Here is a 25,877-nt window from a genome sequence, read left to right on the forward strand (position 1 = left end):
TTACCACCCACAGCCCTGCAGCAGTGAGGCTTAAAGGTAGCAGGCAGACCACCATTGCTTCTGCACCTCCAGCTTCCCCCCATTGCAACCGCTGGTCTGGAGCAGGACAGGGCAGCTGAGAGCACTGGCTCCAGGCCACCCACTGTCCCTTTGGGAGAAGCCAAGAGCACAAAAGCCAAGAGAGAAAAGGGGCTAAAACCATCCTCTGAAGGTGGCAACAGCAGCAGAGTCCCAGATCCAGTAAACCTTTCCTAGGGCTGAGACACCAGGAAGGCTCTCTTTCTCAAAAGCAAATCCAGCAAGGAAAATGGATTGGATGATAAAGTCAAACTGCTTATCCAAAAAGCCACAGGTCTGGAGCAGGGTTGCCTCTGAAAGGCCTAAGGTCTGCTGTCCAGAACAAATCCTGGTGCAAGAGCAATGCTCTCACCTGGGCTGGCTGCTGGCTATTACAGCTAGGGAGGAAAGCAGAGCTCAGCAAGGACAGAGCCCAATGGCTGCAGCCCTACTCCAAAGCAGCCAGACAGGAATTTTGTTAGAAAGGATATCCACTTGGGGATTTTAGTTTGGGAATACAAGATCCTTCCCAGAGAGATTCAAGGTGAAAAAAACCTGGCCCAAGAGCAACCCTTATCAGATGCTCATAAAGGAGTCCGTGTTGTGTTCTGAAAAGAAAGTATCCATGTTGGTGAGGACAAAACGTCACCTGCTTTATTTTAGGTGACTTGCTACAAAGTTCATAGGATTCTTCATGCGCAGATGACAATTAAAAAAGTTAATTTAAAAAATCAGTGTACATAGTGCAAGGGAGATAAAAACATGCTTTCATCTAGGAAACATTCTACTGCTGTTCCCCATTTTTATTAACATCAATTATATTAGGAAATAATAAAAACCTTTAATTGTATCATATTAGCTCACTTGATCTTTACCCCTCGCTGCTCAAACATTGAGTGCTTGCAATGGGAAATAACTAAATCAAATGTAGCAGCACATAATGTATGGCAGCTGAAAACTTAGAACAGAAACGTTCAGCTAGTTGGCATTTTATAGTTACTTGTGAGCATCGTTGCTTGCACAGCTGTGCTATACAGATCTGGAAGCAAAAGGATGCAGTAGGATCTCTGTATGTGAACACACTGGCACAACAGAAACCTATACCAGAGCTTTTGGCAACGTTAAGAAGAAAGGCTTCACGTCAGCTTTGCATGTGACAACAGTTCCACCACAAATCTTCAAGCCGCTGCAGTTTTATCTTCACTTGACATTGCTCAGTATCAGTTGTCAACCAAGCCTGTATGCGCAGCAGCATCCCTCCACATGTAGCTGTTTATAGTTTAGCTGTGCTGCATTGTCCATCCAAAGGCAGAAATCCAACTCCAGTGATCACTGGCTGACTTTCAGAGTCAGCTCTAGTTTTAAGTCTCAAAAACTATGCACAAACCTACCCAGGAAGGTACGATAGCAGTTCCTAGTGCCATTTTATTACCCTAAAATAGAATAACAATTCCCGCTCTCTACTCATATCTCTGACATCCTTGTCTCTTAGAAATTTCCCCACATAGAAACACTGAAGCAGGATATATATTGAGCAACAGACATCCATAAACACAAGCATACTAGGTAGACCAATTATTTATCAGCACCACTCTCTGGATGTAGCCTACGAATACTGCAGAACAGAACAAAACCACATTTGCATATCGCAAAGCAGCACATCTGCAATTAAAACCACCTTCCCACCATCCCTTGTCTTCTCAAGATCCTTTACAACCCTCCTTTCAGTTAAAAAAACAAAACCAAAACACACCTCCACTTCCTTCATCCTCCCTAGTCTCTTTCTCAGTCAAAATCCATTTTTTATCTGCTTCTCTTCCAACCTACTTGCTTTTTTTCTGCCAACCCATCCCCTCCTCTCTCATCTCAGCCTTTCACTTGCTCCCCCCACCAGCCAACACGGGTGACTTCTCCAGCCAAGCCCAGCTCCTGCCCAGGACCCAGCCCATAAACCAGCCATTGCAAAAGAAGGACTGATGTTTCACACAGTAGGTTTCAGAGAAATGGTAATTTGCATCCAAGTGAAAGAAATACTACATTTGGCGGGGGCGGGGAGGGGATTGATTGTGGCTTTCAAAGATCACAAGCCTTTTCTACTTGCAATCTTATGCCTGCGAAATTCCCTCCTTCCATTCAAGAACATGGCTCCCAAATCAATACCCACCATACCCCACTGTCAGCTCTTCAGAGAGCAAAGCTCAGAGGAGGCACAATCCACAGACACATCAAGGAAAAAGTTGCTTTTTCTGCTTCCCATGGATTCTGCCACAGTAGCTTCCAACAGGCTGGGCAGTCCTGGTCTGCAGTTGCAGTGAAAGAGTTGCCCTGTTTCAGGCTTGGCGATGATGCCCCTTACCAGAAACTCAACCAAAGATGCTCTGGAAACTTCTAGGACAACGGGAGGAGGGAGATTCTCACGTTCAGTGACAAGGTGGTACATCAGGATGCAAAGTCAGTGGCAGGAAACACCTCCAACTGCAGGCCAGCCCCTCACTTGGTGATTTAATGACAGCAAAGCTATGAAGACAGAAACCTTCCAGCTCCACACAGCCAAAGTCACCTAGCAAGTAACTTTGAAAATTATTGCTTAGAGAAGTCCAGCAGCAAGACACTCTCTTCAATTTTGTTAATGAAAAATAATAAAAATCAACAGCTGAGGACATCATTAGAAGGAGCACTGGAGAAAATACATGCCATTATTTCATGGTTTTTCCAAATGAATTCAACTGGATATGAAGTGACCTATCTAGAGGCAAATGCCAGTATCAACTCCATTTCCAAAGCAGTGTCCCTTCTATGATAGGGTATAAAACTGAATTTCTTAATAAAATTCATTTCAAGTCCCTGATGGTCTTATGAATTTGGTGACAACAACTTCGATCACTTCATTAATTCTGAAAGTTTAATTAAAGTTGTGCACAAGTACAAACAGGAACTGTAGGTAACTGATCACAAGTTGTGATTCTGAGACTAACCAGAATAAAGTAAGCCCTTGTCAAGAAAGGCTTGATCTTGCATAGCTAAACTTGGAAGAAGTTCCTGCTCCATCTTGCATGCTGAAACGCTGGAGTTTTTCTGCATAATAAATAAGGCACAGCTCAAACATTCAGCCTGACTGGAGGATCTTCACCCTGAAAAAAATTCTTGAGACAACCAGGAAAGTTTTAAACCCCTAGTGAGATTAAAAATTTACCTGGAGGAAATGGGCTAAAGCAGTGCCAGTGAAGCACCTTAAAGCTGATGCTGTGGGGGTTGTCCTCCGGCTGAACATCAGCAGCATGGAAACCTGTGTCCTATTCCCTGCTCCACAGAGCAGAAACCTGGGCAAGCATCTGGGCAGCCCACACTGCAGGCTGCCTGGAGGCTCAGCCCATCAGGTACATCACACACGTGCGTGGTATGACATGCAGCATGAAGCTCCTGCTTCAGCAGTGAAGACCACTGTTGGATGAGAGGCATGGGTTGACTACTGTAACAGAGCTGCTTGGAGCCCCAGGCTCATCGCCAGCCCATTCCAATGTCAGCTTTCCTCAAAGCACAGGGCTGGAGAGGGTCTCCTTGGCTGCCACAGTCCCGTCTCAGGCAAATGCCTGCCAAACAGAAGATAAGCCCAGTCAGAAGTTCACAAAACACTGTTCCTTAGTCAACTGAACTGTGCTCACTCCTGACGACTGTTCCTGAAATCTTTTTAGCAAGAAACAAAAGCTTTCATCTTTTAAAAGGTGATGCTCTCTTCATGCGGAGTCATGTGCTAACATGCCTTTAGAGCTACAAAAACCTATTCCTTCACTCCTAATGAAATCTGAAAAAATGCCATATTTGTTCAGTACTTAGATGATTCTTTTCAGTGTATCTTGCATTACTGTAATTTTTGAGGCATATAACACTACCAAATACAGATAAAAGCCTGATGACCCCTTCGCACCAAAGTTGGAAACATCTTGGCAGACTGTTAGGGTGCATAAGGAAATGCTCAGAGAGGCATTTATCACTTGTCAAATGAAACAATGCTGAGATGCCCAAAATATTTTCTTGTTAACATATTAAGGACGCCCTGAGGAGAGAACACCAGCGCACTGGCATCAGACTGCTACCTTGGAAGAGAAGTCTTCCATCTCACTTGAGAGAGGTATTTCAGTGACATGTAAGTACACTTAAGTTTGTAAGGTCAGCTTTGCAGACCTGAAATTTGCTGACCGCTGCTGAAAGACTAAGTGAGGGTGAAAGACATTCTGGGTGTGCCTGGAGCCCAGAAAAGAAAAAAAAAAACAACCACCCCCCACCGCCCCAAAAAAAAAAAAAAAAAAAAGAACTTAAAATGGCATTTTCCCCACTCTGACAAACCTTTCAAGCAACAGAAGACTGTCTGGAACTTCTGTAGGGCTGGAGAGCAGCCTGCAGCTACAAGACTTCAAGATTTATTTGTTTTAAAACTTATCAACTGCTGCTGCTGGACAATTAGCACATTTGTAACACTGCTAAGGACATAAGGTTTCAATACAGTGGCATTTTGGGGCAGGCAGTATATATTTACAGGGGAAATATACATCAAACATGAAGTACTTTTATCTTACCTAAAATGATTCCTTGAAAAACAACTTATGCTTTTAAAGGCCAATACAATTATGTATTATTTTAATCTTAATGCTAAAGGAAGACAGAAAAAAGCATATTTACAATGTTAACACTGCAGTTAAGAGAACTTTGTATTGCTATCCAATTACGCTGTCTGCCCAGCTTTTGGAACTATATAAAAAACTGCAACATTAATGTTACACACTTGTCAGGTGGGCATAACCACCATCCATAGCTACATCAGAATAAATCAAGTTATAGGGATATAGCTTAACAGTGTAAGACTATTGACGTAGTACGTACCACACAGCAGTACCATGATGTGGTTCATACTTGTAACAAAACACCTCAAGGCACTCAGCATATCTTCTTCTCACCACCTATAGTAAAAGATGCTCCAAATCTGAAGGAATCAGCAAGCACTGTTGTCAACCGCCCTGCTGAGAGGTAGGGTATCTTGTGTTTTCCTCTTCAAGGACATGAAATGAGGTGAACATTCAATAAGGCACGCCCTGAGTGCCACCTTGAGATCAAAGACCAGAAGACAGCCAGCACCTCTCCCTCCCCAGCAAGTTTCAGTCCCTGTGTCCAGGCAGTCTTGCATTGGCTTGGATTTGAGAGGGGAACATCGCTGGACCCCACATCACTACAGTTCATGTCTGGAGACTTTACATACCTGTAACCCTCAAATTATGCTGTACTGCAATGTTTTCTAATCAAACAATTTAATATCCAATTTATCAAAGTAAGGAAGTCATTTGTTTTCTTTTTCACTGAACCGTGGTGAAAAAAGGTTACTGTTTTATTCAGCATCATAGTTACATAACAGTTGTCTGTTTCTATTACTAGAAAGAATTTATTAAAATAGTCCTGAAAGACACCTTTTCTTTCTCCAATGATTTCAAGCCAATTCCACACAGTCATGGGTTTGATTGGTAGTAGTCAGTTATAGCAATTGTCAAGGCACAAGCTCAGCTCTGCACATCCGCTGCAGCTTGTATTATAAAAGAGATATGCCAGTTACGTCTTCACTTAAAAATGCATAATCCCTTTATCATATATTGCAACAGGAGAAATTAACGTTAAAACACAGACTACGAAAGGTAAAGGATTTATTTCTGATATGATTTGTAGAGTTAAATTAAAAACCTACTGAATACTTTATGTAGTAGATGAACATAACCTTAGTACTTACTTTCTAACAGTTTATTTAATGGTTGGAAGTGTACAACATGAAGTAGGCCTTACGTTTAATATTGTTCAATTTTGCTTATTGTTAGATGAGATTAAAATACAGTAGCCATCCCTTTAGATTATGTTGCAACACTGATCATGTGCCTTGATAAGTAGGAACAACGATTCATTAAATAAACAGTGATGACATAACATGTAGGGAAGACTTTGGATTGTCTATTTAAAATGTCAACATAATAGGCAATTAAGAATAAAACTTCATTTTAAGTGCACTTCCACATGCTTTGTTTATAATATAGCAAAAACTTCCTATCTTTTTTCCAAACACTTCACTCCCTACTCTAAAGCTGTTCAGTTGAAAATGCACTTTCCCAAGTAAACTTTTTTAAAAAAAGTAACTAAAATTTCTACCCTTTCATATGCTAAGAAATGTTTCCTAATTAAAAACACAGTTTATTACAAGACATGTGAAGACAACATATAGTGAAATGAATTTTAATTGTTGTGCTGTGACTAAAGTAAAGTTCTCAAGGCTGCAATTTAACATTCCAAGTTCTCCCTTCCATCTTTATTGATTCTTAAGGTTTTGCACAGAAACTCTTTGGGGGCTAGAACAGCAGTAATTGCATCACACTGGTTTCCAAGACTTCAAGTTTCAAAAGCAAACTCTTCAAAAAGTACAGTTCTTGATTTGATTAGATACAGGGACAAAAATATAGCACATACTTGAAGGTTACATGGTCTACAAATGATGGCAATATTTTCCTTGGGAGAGTACAGTTTGTTTTCTTGTAAATACTCAAAAAGGCTCAACTTCAAGCAGTAATAAACACAAGCAAAAGTGATTTAACCCTTAAAATAAATATTCAGGAAAACCTCTCTGTACATACAAGTGAAAGAATATGTAACACTTTCACGCTAAAAGAAAAAAATAAAGATTTTGTTCATATAAGCAGCTGAAATCTGCTGTTCCAGCCCAATGTCCCCAGTAAAGAAGGGAGGCACAAACACAGGTGACTACTGTAGCTCACTATCTTATGGCCTTTTTGGACAGGGACATCATCACCATCATTTTTTTAATCCCTTTTGTTATATTTATTACAGCATGCCAAATCCTTTGGCATATGTGATGGCCTTCAATAATCTTTCTTTAAGCTTTTCTTTGCTTGAGTACTCCGGAAGCAAAAGTACATTAAAGCATGTGTGAGATGTAGGTAACCTGTGGGGTGGGAAAAAAAAAAAAGAAGAATTCAGATCTGGGAACATGCAGTACACGCAAAGAAATAAGTCGTTACTTCACAAATCCAAAATAATGAATTTAAAGGAATCTACTTTGCTTAAAGATTCAACTTTCAGATTTAACTAAGCTAACAAATTAAAAGCACAGAATTTGCTTCCATTTATAAACAAACAAGCAAAATGTAGATTTCTTAAATTTTTTTTTATTTACCTCTCTGTATCTGGGCCATTTTTGGCTATGATCATCTTTAACTTTCCAAGTCCTCCCACAGGGGCTCTGTCTGTGCCTGTTGTAAACTGTAAGAATAGTCTTTTCTGTTCATCTGTAAATGAATGGACTATTTCCCAGAATTCCCTATCAAGGACAAAATCAAAAAGTAAGTAAACTGAAAACTTTGGTATAAGTGAGACTTTCAAAAGTAACTGAACTTTGAAGGTTTAGTAATCCAATCAATCTCAATGTCAAGTTTACAAGTTGCATTCATAAACCAAAACTAACAGTAAAGTATTTACCAATCGCTGAGATACAAAAGTAGAAATCAGAAATGTTACCAAAACACTGCAGTTTAACTGTTTTTAAATGTTAAATTTGGCTAACAAGTGATCTGCAAATATTCTTCCTTTATTTTATTATTCCTGTTTCCTAAGGAATTATACTGGTTCCACTACACTGTCCATTTCTACCACCTTCTTAACATACCACAGTAAACAAATGCAGCTGCTGTCAAAGGTTTTCTACCCTAGCAGGAACTAGTTAAGTATTTAGCAAAGTTTAGATGACCAAAGATGCATGCTTCTCTGACCCTTGCCTTCAGAGTTCTCTAGTCAAAGGGGACAAGAAGGTAAAAACATTAAAAACACTGAATTTACTTGATTTCTAATTGGAGAAGAAAGTTCTACACATGCAACCTATTAAAAAAATTCAGTGTGTTTTTTTTTTTAAACAACAGCAGAGCAGTGGTGATTTATTGAAACAGCCTTGTTTATGCTAGGGATTATTTAACTATATGGTATAAGAGAAGGACAAAAAACGTAGGGAAAAAAATCCCTTTTAAGCTTTACCAAAGTTCACTGGAAGCTAAAGACAATGCTTATACTATCTGCTCTTTTCTAATGACAGTACTTGAGTCAACTGAAATTATACGTAAGACACTTGCATCTCCAAGCACTAAAATAATAGTACATCTCACAATATTAAATTCATTATGAAGGAAGAGGCATGTAAAGTGTTTTTAATCTTTCAGAAATTAGAAAAAATTACCTAATAATAAGAGAGTCTCTTGTATAGCCACCATCATATTCTGTAGTTTCTTCTAGTGCTTGAAAATCTAAATTCTGTAAAGAAGACGACATTTTTAAAAGTGACCACTAATTATATACTTAGGATCAAAAAGCTCCACTTTCTGGTGTACATTCAGGGCTCTTACCCTACTTCCACAAATAAGTAATTCAATTTCCTCTGGTCTAAATAAATATTTCAAAGGAGATTCATTGGTCACCATGTGGAATCCTCTCCGAAAGGCCTTGAACTGCTTTTCTACTGATTTATTGAGTATATAGTCAGCATACAGATTGACAAATTCCTGTAAGGAAACAATCCCAAAAAAACCCTTAGTACTTCAACACATGCCACTTGAAGTATGTCCCAAAAAATACAAGACCCTGAAATATATTTAATTCTATAATTCTACGTAGATTATCTGGGCTCAGCTTCTACTCAGCAATAATGAAGAGTAAGTCTCAAATATTTCTCAAGCAGGTCAAACACCACACACAGAAGCTACATGTGCATGTATCGATGCTTTTGTTAAGAAAGAAACCTTTTCTCCTTACAACTACACTGTGCTATAGCAATTTTAAAAGGCTTTTAAACTTAAATTGTGAGACCAAACCTTTATAGAGTGATACGTAATTCTGCATAGAGTATCTAAAAATTACAATTACGTTAAAAAAAATTACTTGAGCGTACCTTTCTATTTTCATTTGTAATAGGAATTTTATCACCGTTTTCCTTTAAATCATGCATCATTGGATTGCCAAAGAGATCCGTATGAGATATTTGAAATGTTATCATCATATCATCTTCCACACTTCCTTCATACTCTAGTAAGTCTCTCAAACTCTGGTAAAGAACCTAACAGAATAAGAAATACATGTCCGTCATAAATAAGTTTCAACAGATTTCACTGAGTCATGAAATCATTTGCCTCAAAAAAGGTTGTTACATTCTATGACACAAGTCACCTAAGATCTCCCATAACACTCCAAACAAAGGTATATTGAGCTCAGTGTTTGTAAAAAACAACCAATAGCAGATATTAAGGAAAGATAAAAAAGAAACATGGCAATGAGTGATAACTCCCTTAGAAGGGCCTATCAGTGCCCAGGAATCTTCCTAAATGCAATGGTCAGACCTGTAGCTTAAGAGCCACTGATTACATCTGTTGGTGGTGAGGGCCGGTGAACACCCTATCCTCCATGCTCTATAGCACTAGAAAAAGCATTGGGAGGCTTGACTACTGCAGATTTCATTTTTGTTTTGAGAAGCTCCGAAGTAAGTGTTTAAGTGATATTAGAGTACAAAGAGTTTAAAAAGGATTACTTTAAAAGAAGTCAGCGTAGGTGTCAGAGGAGAAACATAAGAGTAGGGGAGCAAAAATAAGAAATGCCCTGACTGTCTTGTTCCACAGAAATAAATTCACTTTTTCTGTCATAAAAAGTTTTGAGTATGTAATAAAAAATTACAGGAAACTGGGAGCACTGTGTATTTCTCAACATCACTTTACAGAGAAACTAGTCAAAGCTGGCATGCTGTTGTATGTAACCATCCAAAGCAGACGGGATAACCTATTTTTTGATTATATATGCCTCATTTTCTGATTAAACAAAATAAAAGGCAAGTTCTTTTTAAACAGTATCATTTTACTCATCTTTTTTGAATAGCTGAAGATTTTGCATAACTGCTTATGAAAAGGGAAATGTCCCACCATTTGAAACCATGGAATCACAGAATGGTTTGGGTTGGAAGGGACCTTTAAAAATTGCCAAGTTCCATGCCCCCCTGCCATGGGCAGGGACACCTTCTACTAAACCAGGTTGCCCAAAGCCCCGTCCAACCTGGCCTTGAACACTTCCAGGGATGGGGCATCCACAACTTCCCTGGGCAACTTGCTCCAGTGCCTCACCACCCTCACAATGAAGAATTTCTTCCTTACATCTAATCTAAATCTACTCTCTTTGAGTTTAAAGTCATTATCCCTTGTCCTATCACTACATGCCCTTGTAAAAAAGTCCCTCTCTGGCTTCCTTGCAGTACCTTTTAGGTACTGGAAGGCCACTATAAGGTCTCCCTGGAACCTTCCCTTCTCCAGGCTGAACAACCCCAACTCTCTCAGTCTGTCTTCATAGGAAAGGTGTTCCAGCCCTCTGACCATTTTTGTGGCCCTCCTCTGGACTCACTCCAACAGGTCCATGAACTTCTTATGTTGGGGGTCCCCAACATGCCAGACACAGTACTGCAGGTGGGGTCTCATGAGAGCGGAGCAGAGGGGGAGAATCACCTCCCAGTCACACTTCTTTTGATGCAGCTCAGGATATGGTTGGCTTTCTGGGCTGTGAGTGCACATTGCTGGGTCACATCGAGCTTCTTCGTCAACCAACACCCCCAAGTCCTTCTCCTCAGGGATGCTCTCAATCCACGCATCCCCCAGCCTGTATTTGTGCTTGGGATTGCCCTGACCCATGGACAGGACACCTTGCACTTGGCCTTGTTGAACTGGAAATGAAGCATACTAATAACTCATACTAGCTAGCATGATGGAAGGCTACTGATGATCTTTGAAGATGGAGCATGGCCAACACATCCTGCATACATACTTCTATGCTCTATCTACTAAAGCATGAGCACAGCTTAGTGTTTTTGTATAGCCATGAACTGGGGAGAGGTGGGGGAAGATGAACACTCATCACTGCTCCCAAACTGTAGGGATCTTCATGAACTGCCTCATCTATCTTTTGCTTTAAACAAAACCCAATGAGTATCACACTTTTGCATGCCTACTGTTACTTTCACATTTTTTGTAGAAATCTACTTCTACAAATAGATATAAACAGCCTACTTTTAGAAGTCTCTTTGGGAAGATACTATTAATAATAGTTTATGCTTAATGGTATTAAGCAATTTAGGCAGTATGTAAAAAAATACAACAAAGCTTTATTGGTACCCAACTCTATTTGTTGACTTGACAATTCTGCCTCCTCCAAACCAGATGTACTAAGAGGTTTTATTGCTTATGATTTTAACAAATACAGACTCTTCACACAAGTCGCTGGTTATGTCACTTCCACTTCTGACAGCAGTCTTGTGTTTAATTTAAATCTAGATTAAGTTATTGCATGGAAAATGCATTAATAAACTCAAAGAACATAATGAACTTACAGGATGAGAGTCTGCCAGATCACGGAAAGTTCCTTTTTTGCCCATTAGCTTCCTGTAGACAACCATGGGAAAGTGTACATCCAGTATACAGTTATTGTAAATAGCCAGACCCAGTACTATGCCAATCAGTGTAAACTGACCCTCAGTTTCAAAAGAGGATGGATTAAACCAAAACAGTTTTGTAGATTCATCATATGTGAACATCCCTGTAAAAAAAAAAAGATGAACAATTATGGTTACATTTCAATAAAAATTACATGTAAAACATACCATTATAAACCCATTTACATTATAATGCCTCTAAAGGGTGTTTAACTTAACATTACACTGAATTTAATGGCAAAGAGAAGCTACTTACCTTAGGGTAACTGGAGCTGCTCAAAATACTGTTACTCACATTACCACTAAAAGTATGCAGGAGACCTGTGATACAACATCCTGCAATGCCACTGAAGCTGTACATACACAACCTTTCATCCCCTTCCATTACTGAGGAAGCAGCAGCACATTGCCAACATAGATTGTATCTTTGATAAATACAACAGTGCAAGAAAAGAACACCATCAAAAAACATGTGGTGAAATAATCCTGAAGAACTCCAATTACTATGAAGTTCAGCCTCAAAGGCTTTTCTTGGCCAGATCCAGCAAAGGAACAGGACTAGATGCAGCCCTATTATTAAACCGGAAGCTATGACGATGGAGCTGGGATTAACTATCACATATGATCTTAGATGCTCAACATATTTTTATTTTTTTTTAAAGGTACTCGATAAGGTCCACTGTTGCTGCACCTATCACATACATTCTAACTTGAGGGGAAAATGTAACATGGGACTGTTGTTTCACAGGAGGGGTTGCAATTTTAACAGCTTGTCATTCTTGAAATGGAGAGGTTTTGCTTTGTTCCCCTATCCCTTTGTCTGATTCAGCTCACTATTTCAGGTGACCAATCTCCTGCCAAGTTCACAAGCCGAGTATCTTCAGAGAAGGTTTCAACAAACTGCTGAACTGGCACATGCCAGGAGCTGGAGAGAGCAGATAGGACTGTATAGACAAGAAAAGGGCAAAGAGTCCCTTACCCTTTTGGCTGTAGCAAGCCACTAGATTAGCTCTTGTTTATGAAACCAGACTTTGTGTACAGACTATAAACTATTTAAGTAAGTCCCACAGTTAAAATCCATTGCTTACCTGACTAGATAGAAGCAAGATAAATGCAAACCCCATAGACTTCAGGGGAGGGAGAGACCACCCTGGATAAGTATAGTCCCAGTGACCTGTTGCTTGTACAGCTAAGTGTCATGATTTCCAGGCATGGAAACAACATTTTAAAACATTTTAATCTTTTCAGAGCAGTAGACAAGCTGCATATTAAAAGCAGCATGTCCTTGCAGGTATAAAGACAGAAGCACAAAAGACTGGTGCAGGGAGCAAGGGAAGAGAGTAAGATGGAAATGTGACTGTTAAAACACAAATACAAAACTCTGGCTCCAATATATCAAATTACTCCTAGTTCTTAGCTAACTACAATCAAATTTGACATTACTGCCACACTTTGGATCTGTACCCCTTTTAGATTAAATCATTAAAAGAACTGAGAGTATCAGATTTTTTAAGCTGGAGGAAGGGGAGGAAATAACTCAAAAACTCACCATAGTCCTACTCTGGTTTTTTTGCAGAAGCTCTTCCTCTTTGGTTTGTTTACTAATTCTAGAAGCTAATCACAAAGCAAAGCGAGGAGAAAGGTGAGAGAACAAACAAAGGAACCCTGCAACCCTACACTACTGATTTATATCTAAACACGTAATGGTAGCTTTCACTAACTATACACAGTTATTCCTTTTCATCACTTCTCCTTAGAAGGATGACTGATGATAACATAGTGAGCCTCAATGGGTCAAGTACTCTCATAATCACCAAGAAATCTGGAGAGCTTCAGAGAGAAGCAGCAGCAGATACAGAAAGGCACTGCATAAACATAGAATAGCCCAGACTGGAAGGGACCTTCAAAAATCATTTGGTCCAATCTTTCGTGGGAAAAAATCTGATAAATTAGTAAATTATTAGAACACATACCAATATCTGGATTGAAGATTTCTTCCACGACCAGTTGAAAAAATTCTTTGGAAACACCTCCTTCATCTACCCCTTGCTCTCCTTCAAATTCAACATACAATTGCTTCTTCAAGTCTGCAGGATTTTCCATGGCAATCATCTCTAGCTATTGAGTGAATAGATAGAAGTATTTCATTAGTAAATCCGTTTACTAGAAGAGTCAATTGAGTATCAAATAATGAAATCAAAACTACCCTCAAACCTAAGAGATCAAGTATAAATCACAACAGTAAAATATCAGAAACCAATAGTAGTGCTAAATCACTCTAAGCATGTATTAGAATTTGGGGATTAACACAGCAAGAAACTTACCACAGATCTGCTCTGTTAGCCAACTAAGTCTGTTAGCATTCTCCATTTCTATTCTTTTAAGCACTTACTTTAAATAAGTTAGTATTGTGTTGCACAAAATTCACAGAAAACAGTATGAAAACAAGATGTATTACTGGGATAATTAAATTCATCTGACAATGAAAAGAGACTGCAATCTGATCTACATGTTTGACAATGAATGGTTTTGTGAACAGATTACACAGACATGTTTTCAAAACTTTCATGTGATAATTTACAGTGGAAGACAGAAGACAAGCCTTTGACTAGCAGCTGCAACTCGCAAACAAAGAGCTGGGGGAAAAAACCCCCAGAAATAAAAAGACACTAATATTACAGTCAAATCAATCCCCTTTCCTCCTGATCCTAATGAAGAAGTCTCAGAAATCTCTTGCTCTTATTTTTTCAGTGCCTTCAAACAGATTTACTGCATTGCTTCCATGAAAGTGAAAATTCAGTTAAGGTCAAACAGAAGTTGTGACATTTCATAGGAAAGGGCTGCATGTCTATATAAAGGCTGTTACAGGTCTTTCACTTTCTTCCAACAAAAATGTATCCTTTCAGTAAATCAGAAGTTATGCAGGAATATTTTGCAGCTGGTAAGAAACATACTGCTTAAAAGCGTAAACATATTGGTTAAACCTGTGCAGCGTGATTACATTAAATGTACCTACATGGCAAAGAAAACTCCACTGCGGTAAAGTAAGGCACAGATGGACCTGTACATTCCTCTACCAAACCATATTACTGGTGAGATTTGCCTCTAATCCAGGCTAGCGCACACTGTACCTACCAGCAGGTGTCCTTAACACGCCGAACCTTTTTATTTCACTACCCTACCTTACCCCCCCACACGCCAACACATTCTTTATGTCCCAGAAGTTTACTACACAAGTGTAAAGGAAAACAGGAACAGAACAAAAGATAAAGGCAGCAATAATGACACCATCAACCCATAAAGTGACACCACCAGTAAGATGTGTTTTCTCCCGGTAACTGCCGCGTTAGCCAGCCAGCCAGCCGTGTTTCAAGCAGCACAGCAGGGCTAGTTGGGCGAGAGAGCTAAGGTGGTTAGCGTAACAGGTTTGAAGACTTTGAAGCTCCTCATGTGAAACCAGCATGTGAAGACTTGCACTAACTGGTATTGAAAAACAGTATCAGGAAGAGAGAGAGAGTGTAACTCCGTAGCTTATAAAGCTCAGTTAAAAAAAATGGAGGCAAGCCATGTAGACCCCAATAATGACAGCGAGTCAGATTAGCTGACTGAGATACATATTAAAGTACAAGATTATCTGGAAAACTTAGTTATGTACTACCTAAAGCATTTGGTATTCTATTGCATATCATTTGCAATGAACTATTTTTGCCCCAAGGAGACCAAATAACATTTATTCTTTGAAATTCACTCTATTTTATCAACAATACTTCTGCAGCAAAAAACATGTTGCAGTTCCCCCCCATTGGTATTCTCATCACATGCTTTCCATAATAGTGTAGTTTTGCATCTTGCTTTTCATGTATATCCTAAAATTATGCATCTTACAGAAGTGTAAAAAATTTTTGTTCCTGAATAGGAGGACAATGGCACCTAAGCCACGTTCCAAATACCACTGAGACTTTTTAAATACAGAGAAGTAGCATTTATTTTAAGACCGTAAATACAGGTTATACATTCAAGCTAGACAGACAGAAGTTCTCCTATTTGAATCCCTTCCACTTGCAACTGGCACTAACAATGCTTTGTTTTTCTCTCCAGTCATGACTTTGTTGGCTTTGTAGTATTTACCACCAGCAATTTACTATTTTGCAAGTTTTATGAATTTTGATGAGTTCTGAGAAAGCAAGTATTGCCTCTGCCTTTCTTTTGGGACTGCAACCCTTTGTCATTGTGTAAAGGCTCTCTTGTGTCACAGAAATACACTTACACTAAGGAGAGTGCTCATATTTATACATATAAAGCAATTTAAAAAATTATTTCAAAATTATTTTTTTGGCTGAGAACTATGCTGCAATGAGTGATGTAAACAAAGAACAGTATTAAAAAAGGGGGAAGGAAACACTCTTAGTTGAGCAATGCTGGCTGGGCAGATTGGAACAGTGCTGTCGTAGTTTAACCCCAGCCAGCAACTAAGCACCATACAGCTGCTCGCTCACTCGTCCCCACTTCTAGTGGGATGGGGAAGAGAATCAGAAAAAAAAAAGTAAAACTCGTGGGTTGTGATAAGAATACTTTAATAACTAAATTAAAATATAACAACAACAATAATAAAAATATACTACTACTACTACTACTACTAACAATAATAATATTAATAATGATGAAAAGGAATATAACAAAAAGAGAAATAAACCCCCAGAAAAAGATAAGCCATGCACAATGCAATTGCTCGACATTCACTGACCGATGCCTGAGAAGCAATATGCCCCTCCGGCCAACTCCCCCCAAGTTTATCTACTGAGCATGATGTGGTATGGTATGGAATATCCCTTTGGCTACTTCAGGTCAGCTGTCCTGGCCATGCTCCCTCCCAGCCTCTTGTGCACCTGCTTGCTGGCAGAGCACGGGAAACTGAAATATCCTTAGTTTAGGATAAGCATTACTTAGCAACAACTAAAACATCAGTGTGTTATCAACATTATTCTCACACTAAATCCAAACCACAGCACTGTACCAGCTACTAGGAAGAAAGTTAAATTATCGCAGCTGAAACCAGGACAGCTATGCTGCATGTCTGTGAGGCAATCATACAAAGGATTATCAAAAAGGCCGTATTTTGAGTCAAAGCCTAATGTTCCTTGAAGTAGATTCTGTAACCAGGACAATGTTGCTAAGCGGTTCAACTGAAGGTTGTGGATTTAGCTGCTCCTTTGAACATCCATGTCTCAACACTGATGCTTCACAAGAAAACTGGAACTCAGTGGAAAACACAGCATTAGTCACAATGGTAGAGGCACTGCATTTTAGCAGAACTGCAGCAGTGTTTCTATAGCAAGGAAGTATGAACTTCAGTTTAAAGTTTTTTGTTTTTATAAATAATCAGACCTGCCATGTGAACACAGATGCTGCTGGATAAACCCAATCTATGTGTGTGTAAATTCCCGAAGTTTTAGAAGCTAATATGTTTTCTGTCACAATGCTTTGACTGGCCAAGCAGATGAAGTTATCATTACATTTTTCACAGACTTCCCAAATAGCATGTGTGTAGCATGTCTGAAGCAGCAGCATCAAAAACTAAGTATGAATTGAGAAGCTGAAAGCTGAGACACGACGTTATAAAGAATACCTGCATTTTGTTGGCTGAAACATGATATTGTGGTACAGCATAAGAGACTGTATGATTTACTTTGCTTACAGAACAACATTGTGCTTTCCTGAAAGACAGGAATCTTCCATTGGATGACAGAAATATGACAACATTTAAAAGCTTAACATAACACCAGAGTTGGCCAACTTCTTAAAATTGATAGTAACTGAACTAATCTCTATTCATTTAAAAATGATCAAAATCTCCCTCAAGTTCTAGCAATGTAACACAGAAGCTCTCTTTCAGGCAGTGGCAGGAATACTTTCCACACTAGAAGGCAAAAATGACATGAACACAACTAATTCAAGTTTGAAAGTACCAGTGACACATCATGACATAAGTCGGTCACTACGTTTTTTCTGCAAAGTGGCATGTGAAGTAATACTTAAAGTGACTAAGAAGCATCCTCTCAAGCTGTACTTATGGTTCATGCATACACTTGCCAGTGGAGCTTGCATACATGAACAGTCACACGTGTTCTGCATGCAACCAAGGCATACTATTGCCGAGATTTTCCACTGAACACACATAAACACTGATTTAGTCTAAAAGAACCTCAAAGCTCCTGAAGTACTTTGTTGCTAATATACTGTGAGAGTATCTGCCTACTGGCTTCAGTTGTCACATAAGAGTTTTTGCTCATCAATATATTCAGCAGTCATTTACAAGCAAGTGAGGCTTGCTGCCTGCAAGCCATCTACATTCAATGTGAAATTTGTCAAAGTGAGTTTCTAATTTGCGAGCAAGTACCAGCCAGACTCTGCTGAAGGAACCCACCACATTTTCACTTGCACAACTTATGTGTCGTAACTCACACCCTTTAAATTACTGTTACCTGAGAATAAATCCACCTAAAATCGGGGGGGGAGGCAGAGTAAACTCGGAAGAGGATGAAAAATAACTGTCGGGGGGATAAAAAGGCAGAAGAGGGGATTTAAGGATAAACTTCTTTTCATTACTATCACATCCACATAACATGAGTCAGCAGGAGTACAGCTAACCTCTTAAACTTGTTAGACCCAAAAAAGCATGTTAACCGCTTTCAAGAACTGCAAACTGAACTACCAACTCCCAAATGGAAGGGTTCCTTAATAAAAATGGGGACTAGCACTTTACTAATTCTAATATTCCTCCCCCCGGTGACTTTTCAGACTAACATACATACAAATAAGCACACAATAAGTATATAATACAAAGAAAGCATGTTTCATTAAAATCCATTTCAATTAAAAAAAAAAAGAAAAATAGCTTTGATTCAAGTTTCATACATGTGAAGAAATTGAACAATGAATCCGTAAATAAAATTTTTGCTTAGATGTATGTGTTCAAGCAACTTTAAACAAATTATTGCTTCAAAGGTATTTAAAAGGTATTGCTTCAAATTCTCAATAAAAGAAAAAAACCTACAGTAATAATAATAATAAAAAAATCACTTACCAGTGCTCATATTTGTTTTAATGAAGTCCAAAAAGTGAGAAGATGTACATACTGAATTCTAAAAGTTTAAATATTAAGTATTGGTAAGAGAAAAAACAGCTTGGTGATAACTTCATTAGCTCGACTAATTAGCAAAGAAAGAGCGGTACTTAGTCCATTTGCAAGAAGTTATGAAGGCTGATCAATATATTTGCTTGAAAAATATCCAACTTCAATAAGGAAAACATGAATAAGATCATCTCAACCTCATTTTAATCAAAATTTCTGAAAATGCTTTTATCAGGAAGTTAGAGTTATTCCGTATGTAGTCAAAAAAGTCTGCACTGATTATTCTGTAAAGACACAGGTCTAATGAAACAAGTATGTAATTACTTACAACTCAAACAAGCCTGTAAGTATTCAAACTCCAGAAGTAAAAAATGCAATTCAAGGGTAAAAATAACAGTAATAATAATTACTTACCTGTCATTTAAGCATGTTTGGAAATATTTTGCCACTGAACAGATCTAAGAATATGCTTTTACTAGTGAAGACTATCTTGGCAAGATCGTTCTGAGTTTTCAGTGAGACCTTTCCAAAGTTCAATACTGCACGCAAAACTGCAACCATCACTGATGTAAACTCATACAATGCAGCTTTCACTTAGGTTTGATGCTGTCAGTGCTGCTACAGAAGCACAGAGTACTTCATCTTTGACTATAATCAAAGATAAAGCAAGTTATTTAAGGATTAGGACACAAGACTGAAGATTCTCCAGACCTCTTTTACACCAATTAGGAAGTGGAAACGAATTGTGAAAATTACTAAAATCACTTCTCAACCTGTTACAGAAGTACCTGTAACAACAGCATACAATTCTTAAACACATTAGGCACTCGCTGAAGAAACTGCAAGATGACAGTGTGGAACAGTATTTTCCCTGCAATACTTTTCCAGCTACCAGTAGACTTGCAGCTTTCAGACTTTGAGGTTTGTATGTGGGTCACATCAAAATGCCTGTAATGCCTATTACCTTTTGATGGATCTTTCTTTCATGAAGAGCTACAAGTTCTGGGCAAAGACATCCATAATTTTAAGGTACACAGTGTACCTTAAAAATGAGGAAAAAATATGTCATTTTGCTTATGTTAAGCCTGCTTCCTGATAATATGACTGGGTGCTACCAGTTGAAAAAACAGTATTTCCCATTCAACTTCTCCATGCCATCTTTTATGTCCTCTCCATCACCGTTTTTACCATTAAGAGGGCTTTACAATCTCTCTGAAGAGACTCTGAACTCTGAATGTATTTCTATTGCATCCTTTTTGATACTAAAATGAGAAGAAACGAAAGAAACATAAGCACACCATAGTAAACAGAGACATTGTATTGTTCCATTTGCTCCTTTCTGACCTCCTAACACTTCCTCAGGAATATTTAATATCTCTTCCTTGAGCACTGATACTTCATATTATCAGTCAAAATATACCAATAGTTAAAAGGTGACTTCTGTACCCACTACATATATCAACACAATTTTCTTTAAGTCCACATGATCTCAACAGCTACGTTGTTGCATCTGTTTGAAATGGCACATACTCGGTTCCTCCAGCTAGGATGGCGAGTCTTCATTCATCTCCATTTTACTGAATATTATCTATTTTCCACTTTCGAGAAATGCCTGGACTGCACTTGGTCTTGTTGACTAACACTACAGTTCAGCTCAGACTACCTGAATTTTGAACAATTTTATCTTCTCCCTTTATATTCTGTCCCAGAATAAACAGTTTAAAATTCTTACTCTCCCTGGGGCTTTGACAGAGTCAGATAACCATAATTTAGCATGTTCTGACAGCTTAAAATAACAGCCATAAGAGGATCCATGGCAACTGCCCAGGCATGTACTCGTAGACTGCTAGGCTGTGCAAGGGCTGCTGCAAGCCCATCACAATTTAAATTAGTATGTTTGAGCTTAATCTGATTTAAATTATCGAAATTTCCAACAGACCAAGAGTGTGCATGGTGGTGACTGCTGTGGCCCTGTTGCGATATAGCAGCTGCACCAACTTGATGTTGCCCATGAGCTTTCTAAGCACCACCAAACATTTTTTTTGCCCTCAAAGATTTCAACTTCCTTCCACAACAAGCAATATGTGGAAGAAGGCCTTTTCTCATATTTACAGATTTCCCTTCTCATTATCAGCATGAGGAAGGAGGTCTGCTTCCTCTCTGCTGGAACTGACATTAAAATGAACATCTCCCTAAACCAGTGTCTTATTCTCTTTTAGCCCATCCTCTCCTAAAGAGATAGTACTGTCCCTCCCTTTTTCCCCAGTATTTATGTATCCCAAAGCTGAACAGTCAAGGAAATAAACTCCGTTACATTAACGCGAGAAAACATAACTGGATACAACCCCAAATCTGATAGGTAGTGAAATTACAAAGAGTATTCTTAAATTAGAAAACTGGTACACAGTAGGCTTTCATTTAAAACAGTGTATTTCTCATTTGCCTAATATAAAATTGGGTTTACAGACAGAAGCCATTTCTGCATTGCAATTTTATTTTTCCTATTGGTACTGGAGACAAAGGTTTCCCCTGAGAAGTCATAATATCAGCAATTCCCCTGAAGCAGCTAACCCACCTGGAAATCCATAGGCACACAGAAAAATCAAGGTGGGAGTTCATTTAGGGCTCTCACAATTGACCTTCAGTAGCAGTTAGGGTCATTAAATTTAACTAGAAGTAACAGCTGGGTTGAGAGGCAAACCCAGGTACTTTTCTCCAGAGTCTCTCCAAATACTTGTCTGGCTCTTCAGCAACAAGCTTTAAAAAGCCAGGGTTAAATTAAATATTTTGTAGACTTTATTGTGTTTTAGTAAGAGAACACAGAAAAATGAGCTTCTGAAAAATAACAGCTTTAAGCAAAAAATAAATGGAGGAAGAGTCCTAAAATCAAAGGACATATTTACGGAAAAAGTTTACTGTGAAACACTCTTTATAGTTTGTATCCTGTATAATTTCCATCTTCCAAAACTGTGTGAACAAATGGCTTTAAGTTTGACTTTGAGAAGCCAGCATATTCAGAAACAGGTTGCTCTCTCAGTTCTTGGGTACTAACAGGTCTGTCTTCTCCCTTCTCAGTCATATCAGTATTTGCACCAAATTGCAACAACGCTTAGAGAAGTGAGAAGTTCTACTTATTACGCAGGCACTCTACCACTTCATATGTAGAAGTTCAGAAGTCCACAAGAAGAGTACACAACTGAAAGGTTTTAATTCCAACTTCCATCTGAAAAACACTACTATCACAAGATGATCCAAGACAGTCCAGAGGACAAAGAAAAAGAAACAGAAGTTGGTCACTCTCACCATTAAGAGCTGTAGCAGTGCAGAATCTGTTAATGGGGAATAAGAACTATTTGACACTTTAAAACATTTAAGTCTGCAACCACTCTGAGTAGAAGTGGTTCTGCTGAACATACAAATCTTCAGCAGCACGCTCAGAATTCAAACTTAATATGGTAAAGCTATTTGAGTTTCTTCTAGAGGAAATCTAGTACATAAAACACTGCACTCACACACAGTCCTTTTCAGTTAGTCAATGCCCACATAGTTTGCACTAGTCAGAACCAACAAACCTAAGTTCCATGTTGCTGCATGACTTACCCGGACCAGCGCATCATCTATGATGTGATCACGTCTCACTTTAAGTCGCAAATATGGGTTGAGCTGCTGTCCTTGAACTAAGCTGTAGAGCACAGTTATGCGTCTTTCACTGTACATCCGGATTCTATTGTCATAATACAATCCCAGGTTCTTGGTAACAGCATTCAATATGAAGGGACAGGTCATAAAAGAGAATTTATTTTCTGTTTCTACTTTGAAGAAAGTGTAGTCTTTATCCATTTCTAGAACATCATTCAGTGGTTCATTAATAAATTCTTCAAAAGGGATAAGTGGTTTTCTGCAATCTATAGTTTTAACACCAAGTTCAGTTTCCAGTGGGTCCACTCGAGGACCTTTTTTATTTCTTCTTTCCTCACCCAACAACTCTTGAAGAGTTAGTTCACTTGATTCTGGGATGGGTTCTTCATCTTCCTCTTCATTATGATCTGTATCCACATCCCCTCCTACTACATTTGCATAGTAAACCATTTTCAAGCACTTTGAAGCAGCAACAACAGCATCATCATCATTCACTAGGTTACGACTATTGAACTCATTGCTTATGACTTTGTAAGTAATAAGCTGCTGAAATGTTTCCATCATTCTCCGAATTTGGTCTGCTCTGTACTTAGACCACAATCTGATCAGTTTTGCTTGAGCTGCAAGGGGTAGCTTGCTCATTGCTTTGCAAAACAATGGTAGAGCCATTTCCAGATATTCTGGGCTATGAAGATTGCCATTCTCCATAACAATAATAAACAAATTCAGATAGTTAGGATCCCGAGAGTACACATTATGGTAAGTCAAGTCACATTCCACATTAGGTGACAAGTACACAAGTGCATTTAAAAAGGCAGTTTCTATTTTTTCATTAGAAAGCAACCTATCATAGACCCGCCTGACTGCTTCAATATCTACAGACACTTCATCTGGGCCTAGTTTTTGGAGGTTATTATCCCCTTGTGTGTTATCACCTATTCTTGACGATGAAGATGACGATGCGCCTGAATCTTCTTCCATAGCAGCAGCCGAACAGGCAGCCTTTTCCTTTTCATCTTCATCTTTGTCTTCATCCTTTCCTTGAAGAGACTTGAGCTCCTCCTTGGTGTGCTGCTTGGCTTTTCGGAAACTCTGTACCAATGCTTCAGCACTAGAAAATACTCTCCCAATCACCCGGATTAAAGGGGAATAATCGTCCTTCTCTCGACATAGTTCAAGAATTTCATATATCTTGTCTTCTGTTAAAAAAGTCACATCTATAAAAAGATAAAGTATTAATTAGTAAGATAAAAATTAAAAAGAAAAAATATTTCTGATTTGCTCTACTCAAGAAATCTGTGTATCACATCATTAACACTGGAAAAAACAGTGTCAGTGTTGGGTAAATTCAAGACAGATACTTTGTATTTCATTAGCATGAAGAATCATGATTTTATTACTATGATTTTGTAAAATATTTTATTCATTAATGTGGATCAGAGAACACGCTCAATGGTAAAACTGTTTTGCAGCCAATTAACTACATTTGGTAGTCAACAGTATTGTAACACCTAAACAAACTAAACCAATCAGTAAGATGTTTAAACTTTAAAAGACATAATGAGTAGATTGGGTGACAATACATTCTTCTGGTAAATCTGCACAGTAAGTCTTTAAACTATACACAAACTAAACTGAATCAATGTCATTTTTCAACCATAGCACATGCACATATGTGCACACTCTTTCTCCCTTAAAAACAGATCTTGAAGAAAAGATTCAATAATTTGTTTTGTTGTACATTAATGGGAATATAAGATTTCTTATTTCTATTTTTAATGCTTTCTGCAACTGTTTTTATACGAAACTGATGCCTGAAAATCCAGAAAAAACACAATACATGCTCAGAAATTTATACTGCCTACTAAACTGCACACACAGATGGGCATATGGGTTATTTCTTTGTACTTTAGGCCTGAGATAAACAACTTCTATTCAGATTAACACGCTGGTTTACACACATCATCTGCATGGGCTCCAAATACCTGTCTGTTCCCCCTCCCCTCCAAACCTCTGATACAAGTAATTTGGTGGTCCATTTGTTATTTGAAATCTTTCTTTCTCTTTAGAAAAGAGAAGGAGAAAACATTATTTATAGCTTTCTATGCTACTTCTCAAACAGAAACCACAGATGCTTTCACATCAGGTGACGATGTAGAGTAGGATTACCACATGATCAGACCCTGAAAAGATGTTCTAGTTTAAGCAGATTCTTCTGAACTGACACATAATTTAGAACTAAAACTGAATCTGTTTAATAGCATCTCTAGAGATCTAAAAAACACACATCACAGCACTGTATTCACCAACCATGCTAGAACTACCTCTGCATAAAGAAGGAAGTGTATCATTTTAATAAAGACAGATATATGTTAAAGTATTTTGAAATGTGATTGCCTACACTAACATTGATTCCAAGCAGTCGTTAAATTAAAAATACAAACTGAATGATGCAAAGACAGACAACCTATTGATTTTCAGAGCTCCAAGCCATTCTTAGAGCACATATAACACAGCAAAGATTAAGTTTATACCATGCAACTGAGATTGACTTTCAACCAATCTGAAGACAGTGAAGAAGCTTCAAAACTAAAATCTGTCCTGGTAAAAAAACAATAGCACTGAAAATATTATGAAAGGTTCAAGCTTAGTGCAACATCTATTTTTATCTGCTGCAGTGCATGCTCAAGAAGCAAACTTGCCTAAAAGAAATTTAACTGCTGATACAGACGCTGTTCCATGCCAGAGCTCCTCAAAATGAGGACCATAGCCTCAGGTTCAGTGACTCTGGATTGCAGAGGTTATTCATAGCATAAAGTTTATGAGCAAAAGTTGACAATTTAACAATATTATACGTTTCAGATTTCCATACTTACAACAGGAATTCCCCAGTCATTCTTTTAAAGGTTTTAATATTTAAGGAACTAACCAGGTGCTATTTCAACTTAAAATATTTAGCATTACCCTCAGCAGTTTCACAACAGTTTTAAGTCATATCCTGTGACCAAACTCTGAGCTGCCATAAGGGTCTGCCCCATTTTTACTTTACAGCAGTGAGAACAGCTGGAGAAAAACAATCATAAGTGAAACTTTCTTCTAACTCAAGTCAATTTTAGCAGACTTGTGTCTGAATGTGAGCTTTCACATGCCTTCTCCCCTTACCCTTTGTATTGCAACTAAACGATCCCACAAAGTATCTCCTCTCAGACCTTCTTCTCAGTAATACTCCATGACAAATCTGTACATCAAGTCAGCTTTAGCAGTGATCCTTGACTGTGAAAAAGACTGCATGTGATCTATATATTGCCAACAACACACTCCCTAATTAGCAAATTTATTAATTATCTTTCCATTACCTCTTATGGAAGCATTGTTGTTATTATGTGCTCACTGCCTGTCTGCTGACCTTCTCTGTTCCCAATTTAATGTTTTGGTGACCAAACTTAAAAATAGCTTCCCAGGTAATTATAACACTGATTTTGAAATGGCGCTCTCTATATA

General features: G+C 38.4%; 1 protein-coding gene across 7 annotated transcripts in view; it reads right to left on the reverse strand.

The window, feature by feature from the left end:
- Positions 1–5,727: 5,727 nt before the first annotated feature.
- Positions 5,728–25,877, reverse strand: part of UBE3A (ubiquitin protein ligase E3A) — a 53,812-nt gene continuing 33,662 nt past the window's right edge. For all 7 annotated transcript variants that reach the window (XM_075057648.1, XM_075057646.1, XM_075057644.1 and 4 more), the window contains 8 exons: positions 22,338–23,593; positions 13,579–13,723; positions 11,504–11,709; positions 9,035–9,199; positions 8,493–8,648; positions 8,327–8,400; positions 7,277–7,420; positions 5,728–7,045 (listed from right to left, as the gene is read on the reverse strand). In XM_075057648.1, coding sequence (XP_074913749.1) covers positions 6,925–7,045; positions 7,277–7,420; positions 8,327–8,400; positions 8,493–8,648; positions 9,035–9,199; positions 11,504–11,709; positions 13,579–13,723; positions 22,338–23,593 — 2,267 coding nt within the window. In that variant the 3' untranslated portion in view covers positions 5,728–6,924. The remainder of the gene's footprint in view (positions 7,046–7,276; positions 7,421–8,326; positions 8,401–8,492; positions 8,649–9,034; positions 9,200–11,503; positions 11,710–13,578; positions 13,724–22,337; positions 23,594–25,877) is intronic.

This window comes from Buteo buteo, chromosome 25 (genome assembly GCF_964188355.1).
Source record: "Buteo buteo chromosome 25, bButBut1.hap1.1, whole genome shotgun sequence".
NCBI lineage: Eukaryota > Metazoa > Chordata > Aves > Accipitriformes > Accipitridae > Buteo > Buteo buteo.